The 21,389-nt window shown below is 44.0% G+C and overlaps 1 protein-coding gene across 9 annotated transcripts in view; it reads right to left on the bottom strand.

Moving 5' to 3' along the window:
- Positions 1-21,389, bottom strand: part of MICAL2 (microtubule associated monooxygenase, calponin and LIM domain containing 2) — a 161,792-nt gene that overhangs the window by 52,675 nt on the left and 87,728 nt on the right. For all 9 annotated transcript variants that reach the window (XM_036762439.1, XM_036762443.1, XM_036762442.1 and 6 more), the window contains exons 3-7: positions 21,143-21,350; positions 15,222-15,338; positions 12,023-12,124; positions 8,970-9,125; positions 5,147-5,247 (exon numbers count right to left, since the gene is read on the bottom strand). In XM_036762439.1, coding sequence (XP_036618334.1) covers positions 5,147-5,247; positions 8,970-9,125; positions 12,023-12,124; positions 15,222-15,338; positions 21,143-21,350 — 684 coding nt within the window. The remainder of the gene's footprint in view (positions 1-5,146; positions 5,248-8,969; positions 9,126-12,022; positions 12,125-15,221; positions 15,339-21,142; positions 21,351-21,389) is intronic.

The raw sequence follows: 21,389 nt of genomic DNA, 5'->3' as shown, positions 1-21,389 counted from the left end.
ACAGGTGGAGCTTCAAGAATGATGTCTAAGGGGGCACCTCCCACTGCTGAGGCAGATGCGATAAACAGGAAGTATGTAAGGGAGGACAAAGAAGTGATGAGGGCCAAACAGTACCTCTTAATATTTGAGCAATGGGAAACCCAGAGGTGGAGATCTTCAGTCTGGGATCTACTGCCTAGGGAGAAAGCAGGTTTGGGGACAGAGTACAAGGGGGACTATTGAATGAAGCCAGAGGTTCAGAAGGGGACAATACTTTGGTTCATCATAAGAAGACCAGAATAAGGGTAAGACAGAAGAACAAAGATATAGGAAGATTGAGGGTCAAGGGAAAAGACCCCACAGCGTATCTGTAGAAATAAGCAAGCCAACTCAGGGAAACGGGCAAGGCACTTCGGATCTAGAAACAGGGAAAAGTCGAGAAAGATTTTCTTGTGGGCAGACCCAAGGGACATAAACTGAGTCCGCAGGTCAAGAGGCGACCAGGAGAGCAGTTTCAACCTGAAGCCAAAGGGGCTGGACCTAGGGCCCAGACTGGAAGAGATCTGCCTCCTCCAGGGACCTCTGGGCTGGAGGAGGTGGAAATAGGACAAACTATAAAGAAGCCTGTTAGACCCAAGGAACAAACCCCAGGAGAAGGGGCTGGTGACCGGAGTGGATACTGCTGTTGAGCTGCATCTGGCCTGGGAGTATAGGAAGCTTTTAAGTCTGTGCCAAGCTCAGTAATAGGAGAAGGTTTGTGTGGTGTGTGGATTTGACCGTGAAATTCTCTCACACCGCAGTAAAGTCTATCTATAAACACAAAATGACTCTATGTACCAGCTTCATGGACACGGACATCTCCAGAGAAAATGAAACCTTGCAGAAAAGCCCAAACCCGAAAGGCGACAAAGAAACGTCATTGGAGACCTCTGACAACCAGGAAACGACCTATGTGGGGACGAGGGCAAGGGGTCAGGGTTTACCAGCTGGGCACTATGTCATCAGAAGGGAAGAAAGTAAAGAAGGAATGGTAGATGGAGTGTGAAGAACAGAGGTGGCAGGGAGAAGAAAAGCTTTAAATCTGGGGCCAGCAGGTCTGGGTTCCAATTCCAGAACAATGCATTGCCTTGGGCCAACCGTTTTCTTCACTTCCTCTTCTTGGGCCACACAAATGGCTTCTAAGGTTCCTTCCAGCTCTCAATCCTATGAATCGAGGAGCATCGCTCAGGGGAGGAGGCGCCTCCAAACGTACCTCACAGAAGAGGGGACTCAGTGCTACACTTCATAGCTCTGAGTTATTTAGCTCATTTATGCCCAACCATAGCCCTTTGAGAATTCTAAGCTCTGCAGGGCTAGCCATGTGCCACTGGACAGCAGAAGCCATATCTTCTTCATCTCCATATCCCGCTTGGTGGCAAGTGTGCAGCCCCGCCCATACTACGTATTCAGTTCCAAAATGTAGTTATGGTAGATCATATCAAATGCTGAATTGGGAGTCAGGAAAACCTGCCTCAGACCCTTACTGGATACATGACCCTGGGCAAGGTATGTAAACTTTCTGACCTGTATAATGGGTCTAATTCCCTCCTGTATCACTGCCTTGACATGATGGAGGGGTTTCCTAGCTCAGGGAAACCATGAGCTATGCTGTGCGGAGTTACCCAAGACAGGTCATAGTGGAGAGTTCTCACAAAAGGCAATCCAGTGGAAGAAGAAATGGCAAACCACTCCGGGATCTCTGCCAAGGAAACCCCATGGCCGGTGTTTATTCTATGGTCCACGGGGCCATGAAAAGTCAAACGTAACCGGATGCCTGAACACCAAACAACGGGTGTAATAACGTCTTATTGAACAGTACCTACCTTAGAGGTGCGAATGAGCAACTGTATATAAAACAGCTCATAATTGTCAGCTCTTACTGGCAACCACAACAGAAGATGAGTCCTCTGTATTACCAGACTCTAGCACGAGGCCTTTACCCGGCCTCCACGAACTTTATTTTTTTAATGTTATTTTTAAATTAAAATTAAATTATTTTGATGACTATATTTCACTAAATTGGTTTCCTTTGTGTTTTATTTGACGCATATAGACAACACTCTGAGAGGAGGCTGATAGGCTACCAAAAGAATCCATGATACAAAAATTGGTTAAGAACCCCCTACTCTGTAGGAACAGCCAGGTGGCTGAATGGGTAGAGCGCTGGGCCTGGAGTCAGGAAGACCTGAGTCCAAATCCTGCCTCAGAAAGTTACTAGCTGCGTGACTCTGGGCAAGTCACTTAACCTGTTTGCCTCAGTTTCCTCATCTGTAAAGATGGGGAAAATAATAGCACCTCCCCCCCAGGGTAAGTATTAAATGAGATGTTGGTTGTGAAGTGCTTAGCACAGTACCTGGTACCACATAAATTTCATCTCTTATTATTAGTTCTACAGGAAAGTTGTGCGTTATTTTGGTTCACGGTGATTGCAAATGTGACCTCGGAGGGACAAGAGTTTTGAAGACCCCTGGCTCAATGAAAAGGTCACTGGGCCAAGAGAATTCTAGAGGTTGGTTCTGTTCCTGGCTTAACCACCAGCTGGCTGGCTGAGTCACACGTCCTTCCACTGGTCTGTCTGCACCTCTGGCCCCTCATCTGTCCAACAAGGGCGCCCACTGTTCACCCTTGTCCCTACATCACAGGGCTCTTGTACAGAGAGCAGGAGATAAGAAAGTGTGCAAGGGTCATTGTTAGAAGCATTTCATACAGAGCTGGGGAAGACCCTGGGGAAGATTCTAATGGATTAAAAAAATGTGAAGTTAAATTTTCAAAACTGACAGTAACGCCCCTCTGTCCTGGGGCTTTAAGATTTACCTAGTGCTTGCTTCGATGACCTTATGAGGCAAGGAAGGGAGTTATCATCAATCCCCATTTTAGAAGGGAGCAAACAGGCTCAGATTAGTTAAGTGACTTGCCCAGGGTCACAAAGCTAGTAGATAATTGAGCTGGGATTTCAGCTCAGAACTTCTGGCTCCAAAGCCTTGCTGCCTCCCCTCAAGGTGAAGAAGCTTCATGCTTTTGACTTGCTCAGATATTCTGGCAATCGTCTTGCCCCACAGCCTGAGGGTGGTGCCACTGAGACCACCTGCAGTTTGGTCTTTCTTCCTGGGGACTTTCTCAACAGTCTCTGCCAAGGTGTTGCACATGCTAATATGAAGGAAGCCCTAGGGAGAACTGGATTACATATGCTGCGTGAGCTGCTGTTGCAGAAACCTGGCAAGAGAAGGGATGCATTCTTCAGAGACAAATGGCGATGACTGAGTGAGGTGTGTTTGGCCTAGAGAATGACGCTGACCTCCCATAGCCCGATCCTTATCTTGCTACTCTCTAGGGCTTGGGAACTGAGAGTAGAGACTCCAGGGACACCTAATGCTTCGTGTTCTTACCACGGTTCTCTTAGCCACAGATGCCCTGGCTATCTGATATTCAAGCGCCAGGAGATTGTAGCCAATACCAAGTGCAGAAGGGGCTGGAGGACGGAAGAAAGGCACTGCAGCAAGGAAAGGAGACTAGCAGATGATCAGAAAAGGCAAAGAAAGATAAAATAAAGACAAAGGCTTGGAAGCTGGAACAGGGACACATAAGATGAGCGAGCCAGAGACGTCTTTTAACTTCCAATACTCCGATCCTGAATATCTATGATTTATATAATGAATAACCACTTATACCATAGCCAGGAGGGGCAATGAAACAGGGATGACAGAGGAAAGCTGTCTTTAAGTCAGGGAGCCCCACATTCAAGTTTGACATCTGACACAGGCTGGACAAGCCAGTGAATCTTTCAGGCTCTTGAGGAAAGGCTTGAAGATTTTAAGTTATAGAGGAGCTGCATATCTGAATTGGTAACAGGAGTTTCTGTGCTAGAAATTCCCCAAAGTAATTAAATCATCGATCTGTGCCCCTCAAAGCCAACATTCTAACCTTACATTTCTGTACAGTTTAACAAAATATTGATATCCGTTATCTTATTTGAACCTCAAAACTTCCAGGTGAAGGATGCAGGGCAGGTATTCTGAACCTCATTTTACATATGAGGAAACTGAGGCTCAGAGTGGTGCTATGACTTGTCCAAGTTCACTCAGCAGAACCAGGATTAGAATCCAGGGCTTCCTACATCATTAGTATCATAATCTCAACTGCCACCTAACCAGGTTTGGCTACTCAGAAAACAGAACTAGATTTGCAGGGACTTGGGGGAAGGAAGAATTAACTGAACTCATAAAAACAAACCAAAACCCCCCCACCACAAGTCTAAACCTTTGATTGAAGACCTCTCTTAAGCTCACAGCCTACCCAGGATTGGGACAGAAGCAGAGATTCCCATGTAATAATGTGACCAAGGCTCCTACAGCTCCCTGATCCCAACCTCCTCCAACAAGAGGAGGAAACCAGGCTGGATAGTCAGGGAAAGAAATGTTCCAGCTAAAATGTAGTTGAGCAAGTCAGCCTCCATTCCTCATCTGTAAAATGGGAATGATAAGGGCACTTATTTCATAGAGCTGTTATGAGGATCAAATGAGAAAAATATGTAACACACTCCACAAACTTCAAAGCACTATATAAAAAATTATCATTATAACAAATATCCTTAGCAGCATTTTGAAAACAAAATAGGCACAGTATTCATCAATTGGGGAATGGCTTCACAAATTATGGGATGTAAAAGTAATGGCCGATTTGGGGCCATAACCAACAATGGATATGAAGAATTCAGAGAAGTATGGGAAGATTGGCCTAAGGGATGCAGAGTGAAGGAAGCAGCCCCCAGAGAACAGTATACACACAAAGACCACTGTAACCCAAATGCCAATGCTGAAAAATACTTGAACTTTGATGAATCATAATGAACATTCTTAGTCTTTGAGAATGAAAGGAACTTTCTCTCCAGAGAGAGGTGTGGGGACTCCAGATGTGGAAGGCGGCATACACTGTCAGATGTGGCCACTGCATTGGTTGGCTTCATGTAAATGTTTTTCTTTGCTATGAGGGTGAGTTCAGTGGAGAGTAGCAGTGGGAGGGGGAATAACTGGGGTGTGAAAACAAAAGACAGTAATAAAACTTAAAAATGCAAATGATCACTGTCCCCCGGAGTCCTAGGGAAGAGCTTCTCCAGGGGGTGTCCACCTACATTCACAATGACCCCCTTGTCCAGAAGGCTCTGTTTCTTTGCTGTCATCACAAAGTAGTGAGTACTGTCCTTGTAGTAGACGATGTTCTCCAGGTCGATCCCTACAAGGAGACAAACACAACATTTGTCAAACAAGGCATGGGACGCTCTCATTATTTCACTCCTTAGCATCCCCAGACCATATGTTCTTAAAGAACCTGACTTCGGTTTGTGGCCCGGATGGGATGTGTACAAGAGTTTACTGAACTAAGCATAGTCAGCTGATTCCCACCAAGACCCTGATGGCTTGAGTTGAATAAGATGACAAAGATTTGCTTTTATGGATATCCCCACCACCATATTGTCCACATGCTAGACAAAGCTTACAGTCGGAGCAGAAATGATGATCCACTGGATGGCATAGCGGATAGAATGCCGGGCCTGGAGTTAGAAATAACTGAGTTCAAATAGGATCTCAGACATGTAATAGCTGGACAATTGCCCTCCCTGGGCAAATCACGTAACCTCTGCCTCAGTTTCCCCAGCTTTAAAATGGGGATGATAATAGTGCCTCCCTCCCAGGGCTGTTCATGAGATAATATTTGTAAAGAACTGAGAACTTGGAAGCACTACATAAATACTAGCTACTGTTACTGTTCTCATTATATTTTTACTCAAGCCAAACAGATGCTGAAGTATCTAATCCTTGCTGAAAATACTTGGCACTAGAGGACAGAACCAGGAACGATGGGAGAACTTACAGGGAGGCTGATTTTATTTCAACATAATAGGAATAGCTCAGCAATTTCAGCTGTTCAACAAAGGAATGTGGGGTTGGGGTGGAGCAGTAATAGTGAGTTCCCTGTCAATGAAGTATTCAAGTGAGATGATGGACAGTCACTTTTTGGAGAGGAAATGTGCAGTTTATTTGGACTTCAGGTGGGGGCTGGACTAGATGACTTCTGAGGTCTACAGTATTATCCATTTGAAAGAAGGTAAGTTAACCAAGATATTAGGACCTCTACAACACAAAAGATGGGGTATCTTGCTATTAGGACACAGTGACAGGCAGTGTGGCATAATAGAGAGACAGAGCTGGTCTCTTGAGTTAGAAAGACCTGGGTTCAAGTTTCACCTCTGACCCACCCTGGCTGTGTGACCTTGGGCAAGTCACTTAACCCAGAAAACTCTTGAAAACTACAAATAGTAGAGGATTTGCTGAACTTCTTTGGAAGAGAGAATTTCCTTCCTGGAAATTCCCTCCACCAAAGAAATCCCAAGTCTAGACCAAAATAAGAAAAAAAATTAGGACAAGGTGGAGATACTCATGAGAATTCCTTTAATCCTATTCAATACGAAGCAGAAACAGGCAAATCATCTCCACAAGCTGTGATCACACAAAGCACTCTTCCCCAGACACTCTGACTTCTGTTAACAGAGAAGACCAAAAACAAATTTCAAAAGGACTCCACAAAGACACAACATATAAAAAGGCCCAAGTGAAAAAATTTTCAAAATTCCCCTATTCTGATCTCTCACCATTAAACACCTCCTATGTACCAAGCACTGAGCCAAGCCCAGGAGTCAGAACATCTCAAAGAATGAGAACTCCATGGGGCCCAGAACTGTTTTGTCTTGGTATTGCTAGCACCTGTCACGGGGCTTGGCATGTAATAAGCATTCGACAACATAGATTTAGGTCTGGAAAAGACCTTAGCGGTCATTTAGTTCAATCCCCTCACTTTGTGAATGAGGAAACCAAAGCCCAGAGAAGGTGATCTACCCAAGGTCACACTCAAACACAAATAAGATAACAAACGCATCAAGTCCATCATTAAGGCATGAAACACACCTAGAGTTTACTTATCTGGGGAAAAAATATTTTGTCTGTTTTGGTTTAAATTTTTAAAAAAAGACACTTGATGATAAGACTCCAGTCTCACATGAGGAAACCAAGGGGAAGCGTCTTGCCTGTGGCCACGTGGCTGGTAAATGGCAATGGTGGGACTAGAAAACCAGGTCTTGTGTCCCCCCTGGGTTCCAGGGCTCTCTTTCTCCACACTGCCCCAAGTCCTTCCTTAGAGGGCTCTCTCACTCAGATACCCAAAGGAATCTGTGATCTCTTCAATGGGAGTATTCCCTCCGACACTGAAGAATGGGAATCTAGCCTCAGTGACTCTTGCCCATTTCCTCCCCAATGTGTGATAGATTGGGGTTCTACCTGGTAGGCCTTTCTCCTGACCTTACAAGGTACCAGATGAGCTCATAAGCTGTTTCACTCTTGCTCTTGAAACATGACGATGATTTCTGATCATAGATTTCTTTGATAACACCCTTTGCTCCACTAGTCCTTTACATGCCCTTATTTGTAATGGGTGGTGACTCATACCCGCTATGTACCCCTACTGACCTCCAGGTGATAATTCATTTTTAATGCTTCAGAGATAGTAGTGGTCTATAACTTGAAGCCATGTAGCAACAGGACTGGCCCATGCTGGTTAAATAGACTTGGAGCCCTGCCAGGAAGCCAGAGCTCAGCTAGGAGTCAAGTCAACAAGAATTTAAGTGCCTACTATGTCCTATGCACTGTGCCAAGCCCAGAATCTAAGAAGAAAGGCAAAAAATGTCCTTACCCTCAAGGAGCTTATATTCTAATGGAGAGACAAAATACAAACCATTACACACATAAAAAGATGCATGCAAGATAAACTGGAGATAATCTCAGAGGGAAGGCAATGGATTTTAGAGGAACCAAGAAAGGCTTCTTGCAGAAGGTCGTGGGATTTTGAAAAGATAATATCTAGAGATTAACCCCTTGCTATCACTTTATCAAAGATACTTTTCCCTCCAGAGTTCTCAGCCCCTAAAAACCCAGGCTGCTTCTCTCTGTGTATTTTAAAAGCACTGGACTCTAAAAAACTAGACTTTAAAAATTGGGGGACAGGGTGGGGGATGGACTTTTAAAGGGATGTGTGGATTGGGATTTTGGAAGGTGGGGAGAAAGGATGGGGGACTTTTTGAGGAGTGGGAGGATGGGGGGGAGAAGATAAGCTAACCGGGATAGGGTAAAAAGAGAAGCTTAGAAAGAAAAAAGTGAGTAAAAATAAGACGGAGGGAAATTCACAAATAATAATTATAACTTTAAATGTGAATGGGATGTTTATAGCAGCTCTCTTTGTGGTGGCTAAGAACTGGAAATTGCAGGCATCCCTATCACTTGGGGAATGGTGAACAAGTTGTGGAGTATGGTTGTGATGGAATGCTACTGTGCTATAAGAAATGATGAACTGCTTGATTTTAGAAAAACCTGGACTTATATGAACTGACGCAGAGTGAAAAGAGAAGAACCAAGAGAATATCACTGTATACAGTGACCACAATATTGTCTTAAGAACTACTTTGAGCTACTAAGTCATTTCAACTATTGTAAATACACAGATTAAAAATAAAGGGCATATGAAGAGAGATATAATCTACACACAGAGAAAGAACTGATAAATAGAAGCATGTATAGAATAATTTTACATATATTATCATTACATATATAATTTTACATATTTACACCTATTTGTGTCTAATGGTAGCTATCTCTAGGGTGGGGGGGGGAGGAAGGGAAGAAAAAAAGGAAAAAAATTTACACGATAACTTGTATATTTGGAGAGAATAGCAAGTTGTACGTGGTAGATAAATACAATAAAAAAAAAAGATCACTCATGAAACTGCAAATCTACCATACATGCTTCTATTTATCAGTTTGCTTGTTTTGTTCCCAGAATTGAAAATAAAATAATTTTTTTAAAAGCACTGGACTCTAGCCTGGTCTTGAGGGAGATGAAGGACACACCTGTTTCTTCTTTAAGATCCTGAAAGAACTTCTGATTGAAGATGAAAGCCACCCCACTGATCTCTTCTACCTTGGCCTCAGCCGTGGTGTTTCTGTTGATGAAGTTGGCAGTGATTGCAATAGCCAACTTCCCACGGAATTCTTTCCTTCTGAAACCTGGGTGGAGAAAAAAAGGAAAAAGCATGTCTTTTCTCTGGGACAGGCCCTGAGGGCTAAGCAAGGTTAATGTGGTCACTGTTCTCCAAGTCCCCATAAACATGTGAGAGCAGGACCCGGGGACTGGGAATGGTTATGCCACTCCAGGGAATTGGAGTGGGCTGAAACCCAAAACCCTGAGGTTTGTACACAGAGACCAGATGTGGCTGAGTATCTCCTCCCAGCCGATCTATCCTTCCTCCCTCCCTCCCTCCCTCCTCTTTCTTTCTTCATTATGTCTTTCTTTATTATTTTTTAAATTTTATTTCTTTATGAATTTAAGAAACATCAAAAAATAACATTTCCATATGTATAAAGCAGCCCCGAAAAAGATGAATATGTTAAAGTGAGACACATCACAGGAGTTCTTAACCTGGGGTTCTTCAGGAACTGTTGGTTTTGTTTTTCTAGTTTGATAAGTATATTTCAATATAATCAAATTTCTTTAAAATTCTACCTCCTACGTAATCCTATGTAGTTCATTTTATGCATTTAACAACACTATTCTGAGAGGTTTCTGTGGGTTTCAGCAAATTTCCAAGGGGTTTACAACACAAATGAAGTTAAGAACCTCTGTCCCATTTGTTACATACAGCTGGCTTAAAAAAATCAAAAGAAGTTATGATGAATTTAATATGTTACTTTCAAAGCTATCTTGCTTATCTGTGTTTCCTTCTGAACTTCCTTCAGTCCTCTCCTATACAGTTACAAAAATGCTTCAATAACTTTTTTGTAATCTTTTGCTAGCCTCCTCTCCCTCTCCTCAAAAAACAATAAAAAAAGAAAATCACAATCTTCATCTCAAAAAACAACAACAAAAAAAGAAAATTACAATCTTTGTCTCAAAAAACAACAAAAAAAGAAAATTACAATCTTTGTAACAGGTAAGCACAGTCAAGCAAAAACAAATCTACAACTTGTTCTTGCCCCTTCTGAAAACTCCAAGATCAGGCCTCTTCTGGCTGTTATCCTAATACAACCCAATCTCATTCCTACCAGTGATGTGGTGAGGATACCACCTCATTTTCCTCAATAATGGATTCTGTGGAGTGTTTGAGAGGAAATCTAAGTAAGGGAGCTCCACGTACAATGCTGGGTGCCAGCTGGCTACATGGAGTGAGCGAGTCAAGGGGGTAAGGCTCCCATCAGTCAGGTGGCCCCTCCCAGATGGCACAGGGACCCACCCTAGCAGCACAGTAGCTTCCCAACCCTTCCCTCTGAAGTACAGAGGCTTTGCTGATAGGAAGTATGGGGTGCTACCTAAGGCAGGGTCTGACTTCTAGGGTCACAGAATTCGAGCTAAAAAGGATCTCAGAGGCCATCTGAGTCCAAAAAAGAAGAATTTCTGGAGCTAATTTTCAATGTGACTAGGTGTGGTCATATCTGATAATATTGAAAAAAAAAGTCATCCAGATGAGAGAAGGTGAAACACAGGTGAGGTGGCCCTTTTCCATCCTGGGATGGAATTAGGCAGCAGTTCTCTTTGCACAATTGGGAGGGAGCATAAGCCAAGCCTCTGTGCCCAGAAGGGATTCAGAGGTATGGTATGCCATCAGATGACAGATCCCCAGACCTGCCTCCTACCTCAGTCATGTTCTTTCTCTCTCTCTCTCCCTCTCTCCTCTCTCTCTCTGGGATCTTACTTACCTGGGCAACCATAGAAATGACTCACCTTTGGGAGCAAACCCTGCCCTAGTGTTCACCACACACCCAACACTAACCTGTCAATCACCCCAGCAGACTTGCTTGGCTGCCCATGTCCCCCTGAACATGGGGCATGATGGGAAGGCAAACCTGTCAGGTGTCAGCTAGCTTTCCAAATAAAGGAACAAAGTGCTGAAACTGGGGAATTTATGCCAAGGTAGCAGGACCATCCAACTATTTCCTGGGTCGGGAAAGAGCCAGGAGCCAATGGGCTGGTAGTAGTGATAATGTGGGGCTGAAATGGGTAAGGGGAGAATACACGTACCACCCAGGCACTAGGGTTCAGAGAAATGGAGGATTCTCCCAGCAGTATGTATTTCTGCCCCCAAGTGGCCCCTCTGAGCTCAAACCTGAGTAGGTAGAGAATCAACAAGTATTTATTACAGGCTCACCAAGAGCCAGGTACTATGCTAAGCACCAGGAATTCAAAGACAAAAGTGGGAATAATCTCTGTCCTCTAGGCATATTTGAGTGATTCTCTGTCCCAGTGGTCAGTACGGCTAGGTTCCAATTAGCCTGAATAAAGAATCACTGAAGTGATCACTTATTCAAATTCACACTGTGTATTTCCACTGGGCTAGAATGAATTACCATATTTTACATAGTTATAACTTTGAAGAATGTGAATTCAAATACAAGACCATGTCAAGGGATTCATTATTTGCAGTAATCAGGACTAGCAGTGGTCTCTTGATAATCCTTGTCTGAGTGCACCCCCCCCAACACCCTCCAAAAACACAACAATCCAATTAACACATCCACCCTTGGCATCCTGGTTGCCACCCAAGCAAGGTAAGAGGTAAAAGTCCTTGCTCTCCAGAGACCTATACGGCCTTAAGGATGAGCCAGATTGTGTGTGTGTGTGCGTACACATATATAATATATATGTGTATATGTATATATGTGTATATATTTTATATATGTAATATATTATATATTTATATATTATATACATACATACATATATATATATATATATATATTTTTTTTTTCTTTTTAGGTAGAAATCGCACAGATCACAGCACTCTTTGTCAGAAGTGGTCAGTTAGTCCACAAATCTTCATGAAGCACTCACATCCTACCCAGTCCAGGCTTTTCTCTCAACTCACACCAATCACGCCGAATCCCCTCAGAAAAGCACACCATTCTCTTACCTTCTAGAGTATTCCTGCGGCCATCAGCACCAATGATGACATCAAACTCAAAGTCAGATAGTGGGTGATCTGCAGGTAGAATTTCTGCACGCCAGCCTATTTCTAGAGAGAAAGAGAAACCTGGTGAGTTGGTTTAAGGATGTCCAAAATGGCCACAGGATGCATGGGCCCGCCCTCGATTTGTTTCATGAGAGAAGGGATCCTCGGAGGGTTCACAACTCAGTCAGTTCTTAAAATATTTCCCTACCACATTGCCAATACCTTCACAACACTTACCAGCCCCTAAGGGATTATGGGATTAGAGATAGAGATAGAAAGGACCTTCAGAGTCATTTTGTCCAAAGTCCTCATTTGAGATAAGGAAAATAAGGCCCAGAGAGATGCCCTAACTTACTTAAAATGACAGGCAGCTAGTGGCAGACCCAGGATTTAAATGTAGGTCTTACAAATTAAAATAAAAAAAAAAACACAATCCCAGTCTATTTTCCACAGCACCCTGCTGTCTCTCTATAGTGGAGTGCATTCAACAAGCTTGAATAAGTTTGCCTTGGTTTCTAATGCTCTGTGGAAATGGTAGCCTTACCTTTAAGGAAACAAATGTTGGAAAAAATCCTCCTGGTTGCCCTAAGCCAAGGATCTAAAGTCATTTCTCCTGCCCTGGGAAGTGGTGAATGAGTATCAACTGTATGCAAAGTAACTCGTCCTTCCCCAGGGGTAGAAAATGGCAGGGGGGTGGTGGGAGGGGTGGGGGGCGGGGGTGTGGATCCCAACTGCCGATTCTTGGCCAACATAAAGAAAATAAAAAGCAGAAGGACCAGCAAAAGTGAGGCTCCACTGAAGGTCTGAGTCTTACAGAAGCCCTCGGATGATTTCTGAAACCAAACTAAGATCTAGGGAAAATTAGGGTTAGAACAACTCTACAATAAGAGGAAAATTAAGAAATGATGAATAAATAGTAATTATTCATAATAATGCACATCTATCAAACTGAATACCAGCTCATCTCTTCATTTGTTATCAGTGTCAGAGAGGCAACATGGTGTAATAGCCACAGGGCTGACCCTGGGGGAAGAAGGCTGGGGGAAGTCCCATGTCTGACCTAAACTAGTTTCTTGGGCTGACTGTTTCCCTTTTCTTATCCTCAGTTTCTTCCGTTCTAAAATGGAGATGATAAAACCTACGCTGGGAGGAGCGTAGTAGAAAGCAAGCTGGCCTTGGAGTCAGGAAGACCTTCCTCTGAATCACCGCTCAATGCCCCAAACAATTCTCCAAGCTTGTAGATTGTGGATGAATCCCCCAAAGCTCTTCACGCCAACGAAATCACAGGTCCAGATTAAAAAATATTATTTCTATTTCTTTCTAATCAGCCTTTCTTTACTCACGCCACAGTGGATGGCTCCCATCTAAAAGTTCTAAGCAATCCTTTCTCCAAGTGACCTGTTATCTCTTCCCTCTATTCTATCACTACCAACTTTACTGGGGATTTTCTTGGCAAAGACACTGGAGTGGTTTGCCAGTTCTTTCTCCAGCTCATTTTACAGATGAGGAACTAAGCCAAATAGGGTTAAGTGACTTGCCCAGGGTCACACTGCTAGTAAGCATCCAAGGCCAGATCTGAACTCAGGAAGATGAAACTTTCTGAGTCCAGGCCTGGCATTCTGTCCACTGCACTATCTAGCTGCCCCTGTTCCCTCTACTACTATTAATACTAATAATAGCTAACATTCATGCAGTACTTACTATATGCCAGGCACTGTGCTAAATGTTTTTACAATTCTCTTATTTGGTCTTGTGGAAAATATTAAACTATTTTATATCATTTCTAATTTCAACCAGACCCAGAGCCTGAATTAATGAGTAACTGGATGAAGATCCAGGACCTGGGCTTCTTTGTTCTCTCTAAAAGTTTGCTCAGGCAATACCCTTACCTCTGTCACCAAGGCCAGATCATTAAGGACATTACCCTAACCCCAAGAGAGATTACCTTGCTTAATATTCTACAGGTATATACTATGTTATGGAATGTAATGAGACACAGAGACGCTGGGCTGTAGTTTCAACTGACTTTTGTCAACATCCTTTACAACTCTATTCCATTAAGGAAAATTCTCTTCTTGTATCATGGTTAAACATACATGGGGGTCATAAAAATGAGGTAACACAGGCTTGCTAGGTCTGCTAAAATAACGTATATAAGTTTTCTCATTGCTTTGTTCTGGCAGCCAGAGTTTATACTCTGACTCCTTGTACGTACAAGTAAGCTAGCTCCGCTATGCTTTAAGGGAAAATAATAAACAACATGGATTTTTCTATCACCTAGCTCTGTTGTTTCCTTCAACCAAATTTTCAGGTTTAACAGTCTTCACAATAACCCTGGGAGCTAGGCGCTATTATTTTCCCAATTTTACAATTCAGGAAATTGAGGCAGACATAGATTAAGTAACTTGCCCAGGGTCACACAGTTGGTGGCAGCTGAGATCTGAACTCAGGCCTTCCCAACTCCAGGCCCAAGGCTCTATCAACTGAGTCACTCAGCCTTCTCCTCTCCCTCCTTCATCAGTTCATGAGATCATAAACTTAGAGCTGGAATAGACCTTAAGAGTTTATTAAGTCCAATCTCCTTTTTATGAGTGAAGAAACTAAAGCACAGTTTACATGGCTTGCCCAGGACATACAAGTAGCACCTGAGTCTCTTCTCCCATACCCCCACACAGTTATAGATATAATTTAAGAATGGTCTAAAGGAATTTCAGTATCTTACTAGGGATTGGGTTTTTTTTTTTAATTTATTTTTTATTTCTAAAATGTTTTTTTATTTTAAAATGTTTTATTTTTATTTTTTATTATTAAATATTTGATTTTTAAAATATTAAAATGTTTGGAAAATGAGAAAAGTATATGAAAATTTTATTCTAAACCAAACAAAACTGAGATTCTGGCTCAGATCATGTGGCCATAGCACCCTCCTTACTGGGGACATGCCTGAAATGCAGAGTCAGCTGTCTGAGAGGGGGGGAAAATCTCTGTGAGTTGAATTAGCAAAGTGGAAGTAATAGAGCAATGGCGGCTCCCACCGGAGGTGAGATGGGTAATGGACAGAGTTAACCTGTCAGGTGGGATAATAGCCTACAAACACAGGTGGGTTTAATTTATGCAGATTTTGTTTTAAGTCAGAATGAAAAGGACAGATAGTCCCTACTTTGGTTTTCCTGATCTTCAGGAGGCTCGAGGACCTTCACAAACTCAACGTTCACATGGATTTCCACTCCCAACATCAGGGCCACCTTAAACAAGATGAGCTGAAGCTGTCGAATACCTGTAGGAAGGTGAGGGAAAAGAAAATTACTTCAGACGGCAAATGATTCAACAGCCAATGCCATGGCCAGATTGACACTGTATAAAGACCAAGTTCTAATCGACAATTATCAACCACCAGACTGACATAGTAGGAATGACCCACAGGCCGGGAAACTTCTACCCTGCTAATTTCAGCCCCGCAGTGGAAGTTTACAGCTGGCCAAAGCAAGACTCCACTGGAAAGGAAGAAGATCTAATCAGTCAATAAACATTTATCAAATGCCTACTCTGTGCATGCAGCTAAGCCCTGGGGATACAAAGAAAAGTAAAAGATAGTTCCTGCCCTCAAGGAGATCCCAGTCATTGGAATGGGGGAGACAAGACAAAAAAAGAAGCTGAAAAGGAGGAAAGGGGAGATACTTGGGCACAAGGACATGATGAAGTCCGGAAGGGTGCAGCCAGCCACTGGGAGCTGATGCAAAGGATGCCCTGGATGCCCTCCTTAAATGGAGGAACTGGGAGGAGCTCTCCACTGTCCACCCTTCACCCTCTCCAATCAGAGGGAGGAAGGGGCCCCAAGGGCTGTTCCTGAGGAGGTGTGAGGTTCAGGGCTGGTGTGGTCTTGAAGATGATACGATTTGGGAGGGCATGATGAAGTTCAGGAATATAGCCAGGTGAGAAAGGACTGCACAACTCATTTGTGCAAGGACTCAGGATCTAGGTAGACCTCTTTCCAGCAGGTCCCTGGCTCAGCAACAGTCATACTATTATTAATCCCTCTTGACTCTTACCACGGAACTTTCTCCTCTATAAATCTGATTCCTAGGGTCCCCGCTCTTCTTCTTTCTATTCCTGGCTTCTTCCATGATGTCTGTGCCCTACCTAGTTGACTGCAGCTCAGTACACCTAGACGCCACAAAAATGTTAGTGGCTTTCTGTTACTTGATAATTATATTTCAATCAATTGCCCTATTCCCCCAATTACCATTCTCTCTAACATCCCTGTCCAACACCCACATCTTTGGGACCCTCCGTCTTCCATGTCTATTAGAATGTAAGCTCCCTGGGGACAGGAACTCTGACCTGCTTTTATTTATTTCCCTAGCACTTAGCACAATGCCTGGTACATACCATTAATAAATTTTTTTCATTAATTCATTCATTATAGATGGTTAAGTTCTCTCACAAATTTCAACTGTCCATTCATTTAGTTTATACTTTAATTGCCCTCCACAGGGGATGCGCCCACTTAAAAATTCTGAGCAATCTCTTCTCCATGCAGTTATTTCTTCCCTCAACTCACACTGTGCTCTCCCTCCCCTATTAATTCATAAGATCATAGACTTAGAGCTGGAAGACCTCAGAGCCTATCAAGACCACCACTTGCCTATTTTACAAATGAGGAAACCAAGGCACAGAAGGTTTACATGACTTGCCCAGGCCATACGAGTTGAAGTAGGATGTGAACCAAGTTCCCTCCTGACCCTACTTCTCCAAGCTGCCTTCTCAAGTTCCTTCAAAATTCTTTCCCATTTGGGGGCCAAGTTCAATTGGGCTTCTTGTCAAAATTCAGGTGCCATCATGGCCACCTCCCTCAATAACTGGGCTAGTTGCCCTGGCTCTGGCCCTAAGCTACCTGGTTTTCTCACTGGCTCTTCTCTGCAGACTATGGCATGGACCCTGCTCAGTCACTATTAACTTCTATAGCTTTGAGCTGCCATCTTGGATCCAAATGCTGCTCCCCCTCCTCTCTTCTCTTCACTTTCCTCTGTCCCACCTTCCACCTATCTACCCTCTTTTTTTGGGGGGGGGTGGAGGGCTGTAGGGAGGCGGTGAGGCAATCAGGGTTAAGTGACTTGCCCAAGGTCACACAGCTAAGTAAGTGTCAAGTGTCTGAGGCCACATTTGAACTCAGATCCTCCTGACTCAGGGCTGGTACTCTATTCACTGCTGCCCCTCTACCCTCTTTTCTTATGGGATTTATACTAGCCCCCACCTTGGATGGCCTGAGATCATAGAAAGAGGGTTTCTCTCAGAGTCCAAAGGCCTAGGTTTGAGTCCTGGTCCCAACCTCTCCTAGCTGTGTGATAACTGCCTTCTCTGCTATAAACAGGGCTAATGAGAGGGAGCGTACACAATGGTACATGAGGGAGGGCACTGGCCTTGGAGTCAGAAGACTTAGGGTCAAGAGCTAGCTCTTGTCACTTAACTAACCACGTGACTCTGGGCAAGTCACCTTACATTTCATAGAATCACAGAATTGAGAGTTGGAAGAACCTTATCTCCCATCTGGTCCAACTATACATGAAAGGAATTACCACTAGAAGATTCTGGACAAGTGGCCCTCTGCCCAGAGACCTCTACTAGGCCACAGCCCCTTCATTTGAGAAGTGCCCTCCAAGTCCCTTCCAACTTTGCCATTTTGGGGCTCCACTCACATAACCTACCTCTACCTCCCAGGGCTGTCATGAGGCAAGCACTTTATAAAGTGTAGAGCACCAGACGAGCGGGACCTATTATTACATTCCTTTTTATCTGGCCATTCCTGGTGAAGTTGGGTCTGGTCCAACCTATGTGTCTCCCTTTATAGCTTCACAATCCAGTTCTGCATTTCAAAAGCAGCTGCTTGTCTTAACTGTACTTTTGAAGGCATTAGGACTTAATATTTATGAAGACAATCCAAGTCTTCTATCTAGGGAGTCTCCCCCAAATTCACAATCCCTTCCTGGGGAGATGGGATATTTCAAAGTCAGATATAAATGATTTTTAATGAACTCCTATCCATTCTCCACAAATGCAGAAGGTCAGGCAAATGCCTGGAGGGGAGTCCACAAAAGAGGCCCCTGGGAGTAGCAGGCAGGAGGGAAGGTGGGATTGCCTACAGGCTTCAATACAGTTATATTGCATGCATAGGTGGGCTTGCTCCTTCACGTCCTACACCTTTTAGGATGTGTGAGCTGCTTAAGGGGTGTGTGTGTGTGTGTGTGTGTGTGTGTGTGTGTGTGTGTGTAGGGGAAACTATGTCTTCCTCCCAAGAGCATGCTGGAAAATATTTAACAACCAGCTAGGGGTGGGCAGTGGGGAGGGAGGGATGTACTCATGATAGACTTTTAAGTTTAATTTACATTAATTAACATTTTCTCCATCCCTTTTGTAAGTCCAGACAACCAACAAAAGAAAAAAACTAAGCCCTGATTTGTAGGCTTTCCGATTTCTGAGGCATAATCGCTCATACTGAAAAGTTTAACAACCAGCTTTGCCTATTTGAGCTGGCTCCAGCACAGCTCCATCTCCTCTAGCCTGTGGAACGTACCAGGATGCTCCAACAAGGAACAGAGGGGCTGTGATAGGAGGAGATGAAAGGTGAAGACTGGAAAAATGGGGAGCGGGAGGGGCATTCTTGTCCTGGAACAGGAAAGGAAGAGGTGGCCGAGCTGCTCTTTTTACCCTGGAGTGATCACTCTGCAGGGTTTGCCCACCTGCCCCTCACTCAGGGGAGGGCACTGATTACTCCCAACCTGCTGTGAGAATCCTACCTGCTCCCTCTAGGGGAGGGGAGAGGCCTTTTCTGGAGGGAAGCCTCAGCAGCTTCTGGAATAGGACCACGTGATAAATTGGGGAAAAGTAGCCCAGGGTAAGGAAAATCCAGGGTTCAAGTCCCACCCCAGATGGACACTGGCTCTGGGACTCTGGGCAAGTCACTCAGCTTCTCAGTGACCCAGGGAATGCTCTTAAGGCTAGAAGCTGCAAGGCAGGTGCTGATCTGATCTGCATTGCTAGGGAGAGGGCCTTACTTAGAGCTCCTCTTCACTGATGCAATGGAAGGAAGGAAGGAAGGAAGGAAGGAAGGTAGGTAGGGAGGGAGTTTATAGTTTTAAATGGTGATAGAGGAGGGCTGCTTGGAAATTAATGCCTCAGCTTTCTAGTAAAATATGAACGTATGGAGTCTTCTCTAATTCTAAGGCTGTAATAATCGCAAATTTCAAAGAAGTTGCCATATTGGCATCTGACTTAATTTTAAGATCCCTTTTATAGTCCATTTTAGGAAGTTATTTATCCCAAGTCCCTACTCTGTCCCCACCCCAACCTTAAACCTTTGCCCCCAGCTTCTAAGAAGAGCCCTTGAGGCCTGAGGCTGCCATCTTCAGCCAAAGCTTCATATTCCATTTAAAGAAACCCAAGTTCAGAGGACAAAATCCTAGACTCTCCCAGTCAGAAGTCTCCCCTGTCACTTGCTCTGTATGTGACTCTGACTATATGGCCTCTGCCCCGGACAAGCCATAGCTTTGAAAATTCTGTTGAGTTCTAGAACATATTTTAGAAGAAACTGACAAGTTGGAACTCCTCCAGGCGGGCCACCAGGATATTAATGACAAATCAAAACTAAGCTATATAAGGATTGTTTGAGAACTTGGGATATTTAACTAAGAGAAGGTTAGACTGAGGGAAGAGAAGGGGAACCAGAAAGGTGTTTCCAGCTATACAAATGGCTTTCCTAGGTTTATTGGGGGCAAAATGCTGTCCAATCTAACCCAAATCCAAGGCAGATGAATGAACTTCTGGATCAGCACTGCCTGCTTGGGCTCTAACTCATAAAAGTTAAAGATATAGGCTCCAGGTAATCTCATAGGAAGTAGGAGATGGAAGATGCTCATTGGATAGGCATCCAACCAACTTTGTTGATAAAACTTAGAGAAACTGTAATAGAAATCTCAGCCCAGGGAATCGGTGGAGTCAGAGGCAGCTGGTGGCACAGGAGAGAGAGCACTGAACCTGGAGTCAAAAAGACCTAACCTCCCTGGACAAGTCACTTAACCTCTGCTTGCCTCAGTTTCCTCATCTGTAAAATGGTTTGTTTTGAAAATCAAATGAGGTAATATTTGTAAAGCACTTAATATAGCGCCTGGCATACAGCAGGCATTTAATAATATAACAAGGCATTTTTTTGGCCCAGTGAGGAAACAAGACTTACTCTGTGAAACTCAGAAGACACTAATGGGGAATGTTGAAAGATGAGATTTCAACAGGCTTTCAACAGAAGAGACTGAGCCGCGTGGAACAGAAAAAGGCACCTTGGAATCAGGAAGACCTCTGTTCAGGTTCCCCCTTCCCAGGCATCCTGGCTGCAGGACACTGGGTGAGTGGTTTAACCTCTCAGTTCCCTAATCAACTCTTTAAGTTACCCAAGCTGCTATCTGTACTGGTGAAAGCTGTTTCCACACCAGAAATGAAGTCACTTATAAATTATAGACTAGTGGTTGATCTGCATATCTAGAGAGATTTGCTACACACCAGGAGTTCCTCATACCAAATAAATCCAGGTCCATGCCTCTCCGACCCTTCGAAAAATTGCTTTCTTTCTGTTAGAACTACCCCCAAATGGTATGGGCTGCCTTAGGATGGAATAATGGCCCTGTCACTGAAGATCACCAGGGGTTCTGCAGAGCTAATTCTTTACAACCATGATCTAACATTTATAGAGCACTTTAAAATCTGGCAAAGCCCTTTATACATGTTATCTTATTTGATACTTACCAGAGCCCTGTAAGGTAGGTGGGAGACCACTCCGCTCAACTCTGAGAACCCTTGGAATCTGCTCATCTCCTCCCTGAATTCCATCCACTTTCTTCTCAAGAGAATAGGGCTCGCTATCTTACCTTTCCTCTTAAGAGGCACCGCACAAGGAGGAAACGCTTTCCTGTTTATCCAACTACAAAAGGCAGGCTCTGTACAAACTGCCCCAGCCCTGGATCTCCATCGGGTCCCCAGAGATGCCTCTGCAGACTCACCCCGACCCAATGTGGAGCCGCCTTGTGCACTTACTGATGTGGTCGATGGAGCCCGCACAGAACTTCCCATAGAACTTTTTGGCACCGAGGCCCCGCAGGTCATGAATGGTGAAGGGCCAAAGGTGCAACACATTGTTCCTGGAGAAAGTATCTCTCTTCTCCACCACGACCACTTTGGCTCCCAGATAGGCAAGTTCAATGGCAGTACGCAAGCCGCAGGGTCCTCCTCCAACCACCAGACACTACAGAAAAGGCAGGAGAGAAACAACTGTCAGTGACCA

The sequence above is a fragment of the Trichosurus vulpecula genome, chromosome 6 (assembly GCF_011100635.1).
Source record: "Trichosurus vulpecula isolate mTriVul1 chromosome 6, mTriVul1.pri, whole genome shotgun sequence".
NCBI lineage: Eukaryota > Metazoa > Chordata > Mammalia > Diprotodontia > Phalangeridae > Trichosurus > Trichosurus vulpecula.
This window is presented reverse-complemented; position numbering and strand designations above follow the sequence as displayed.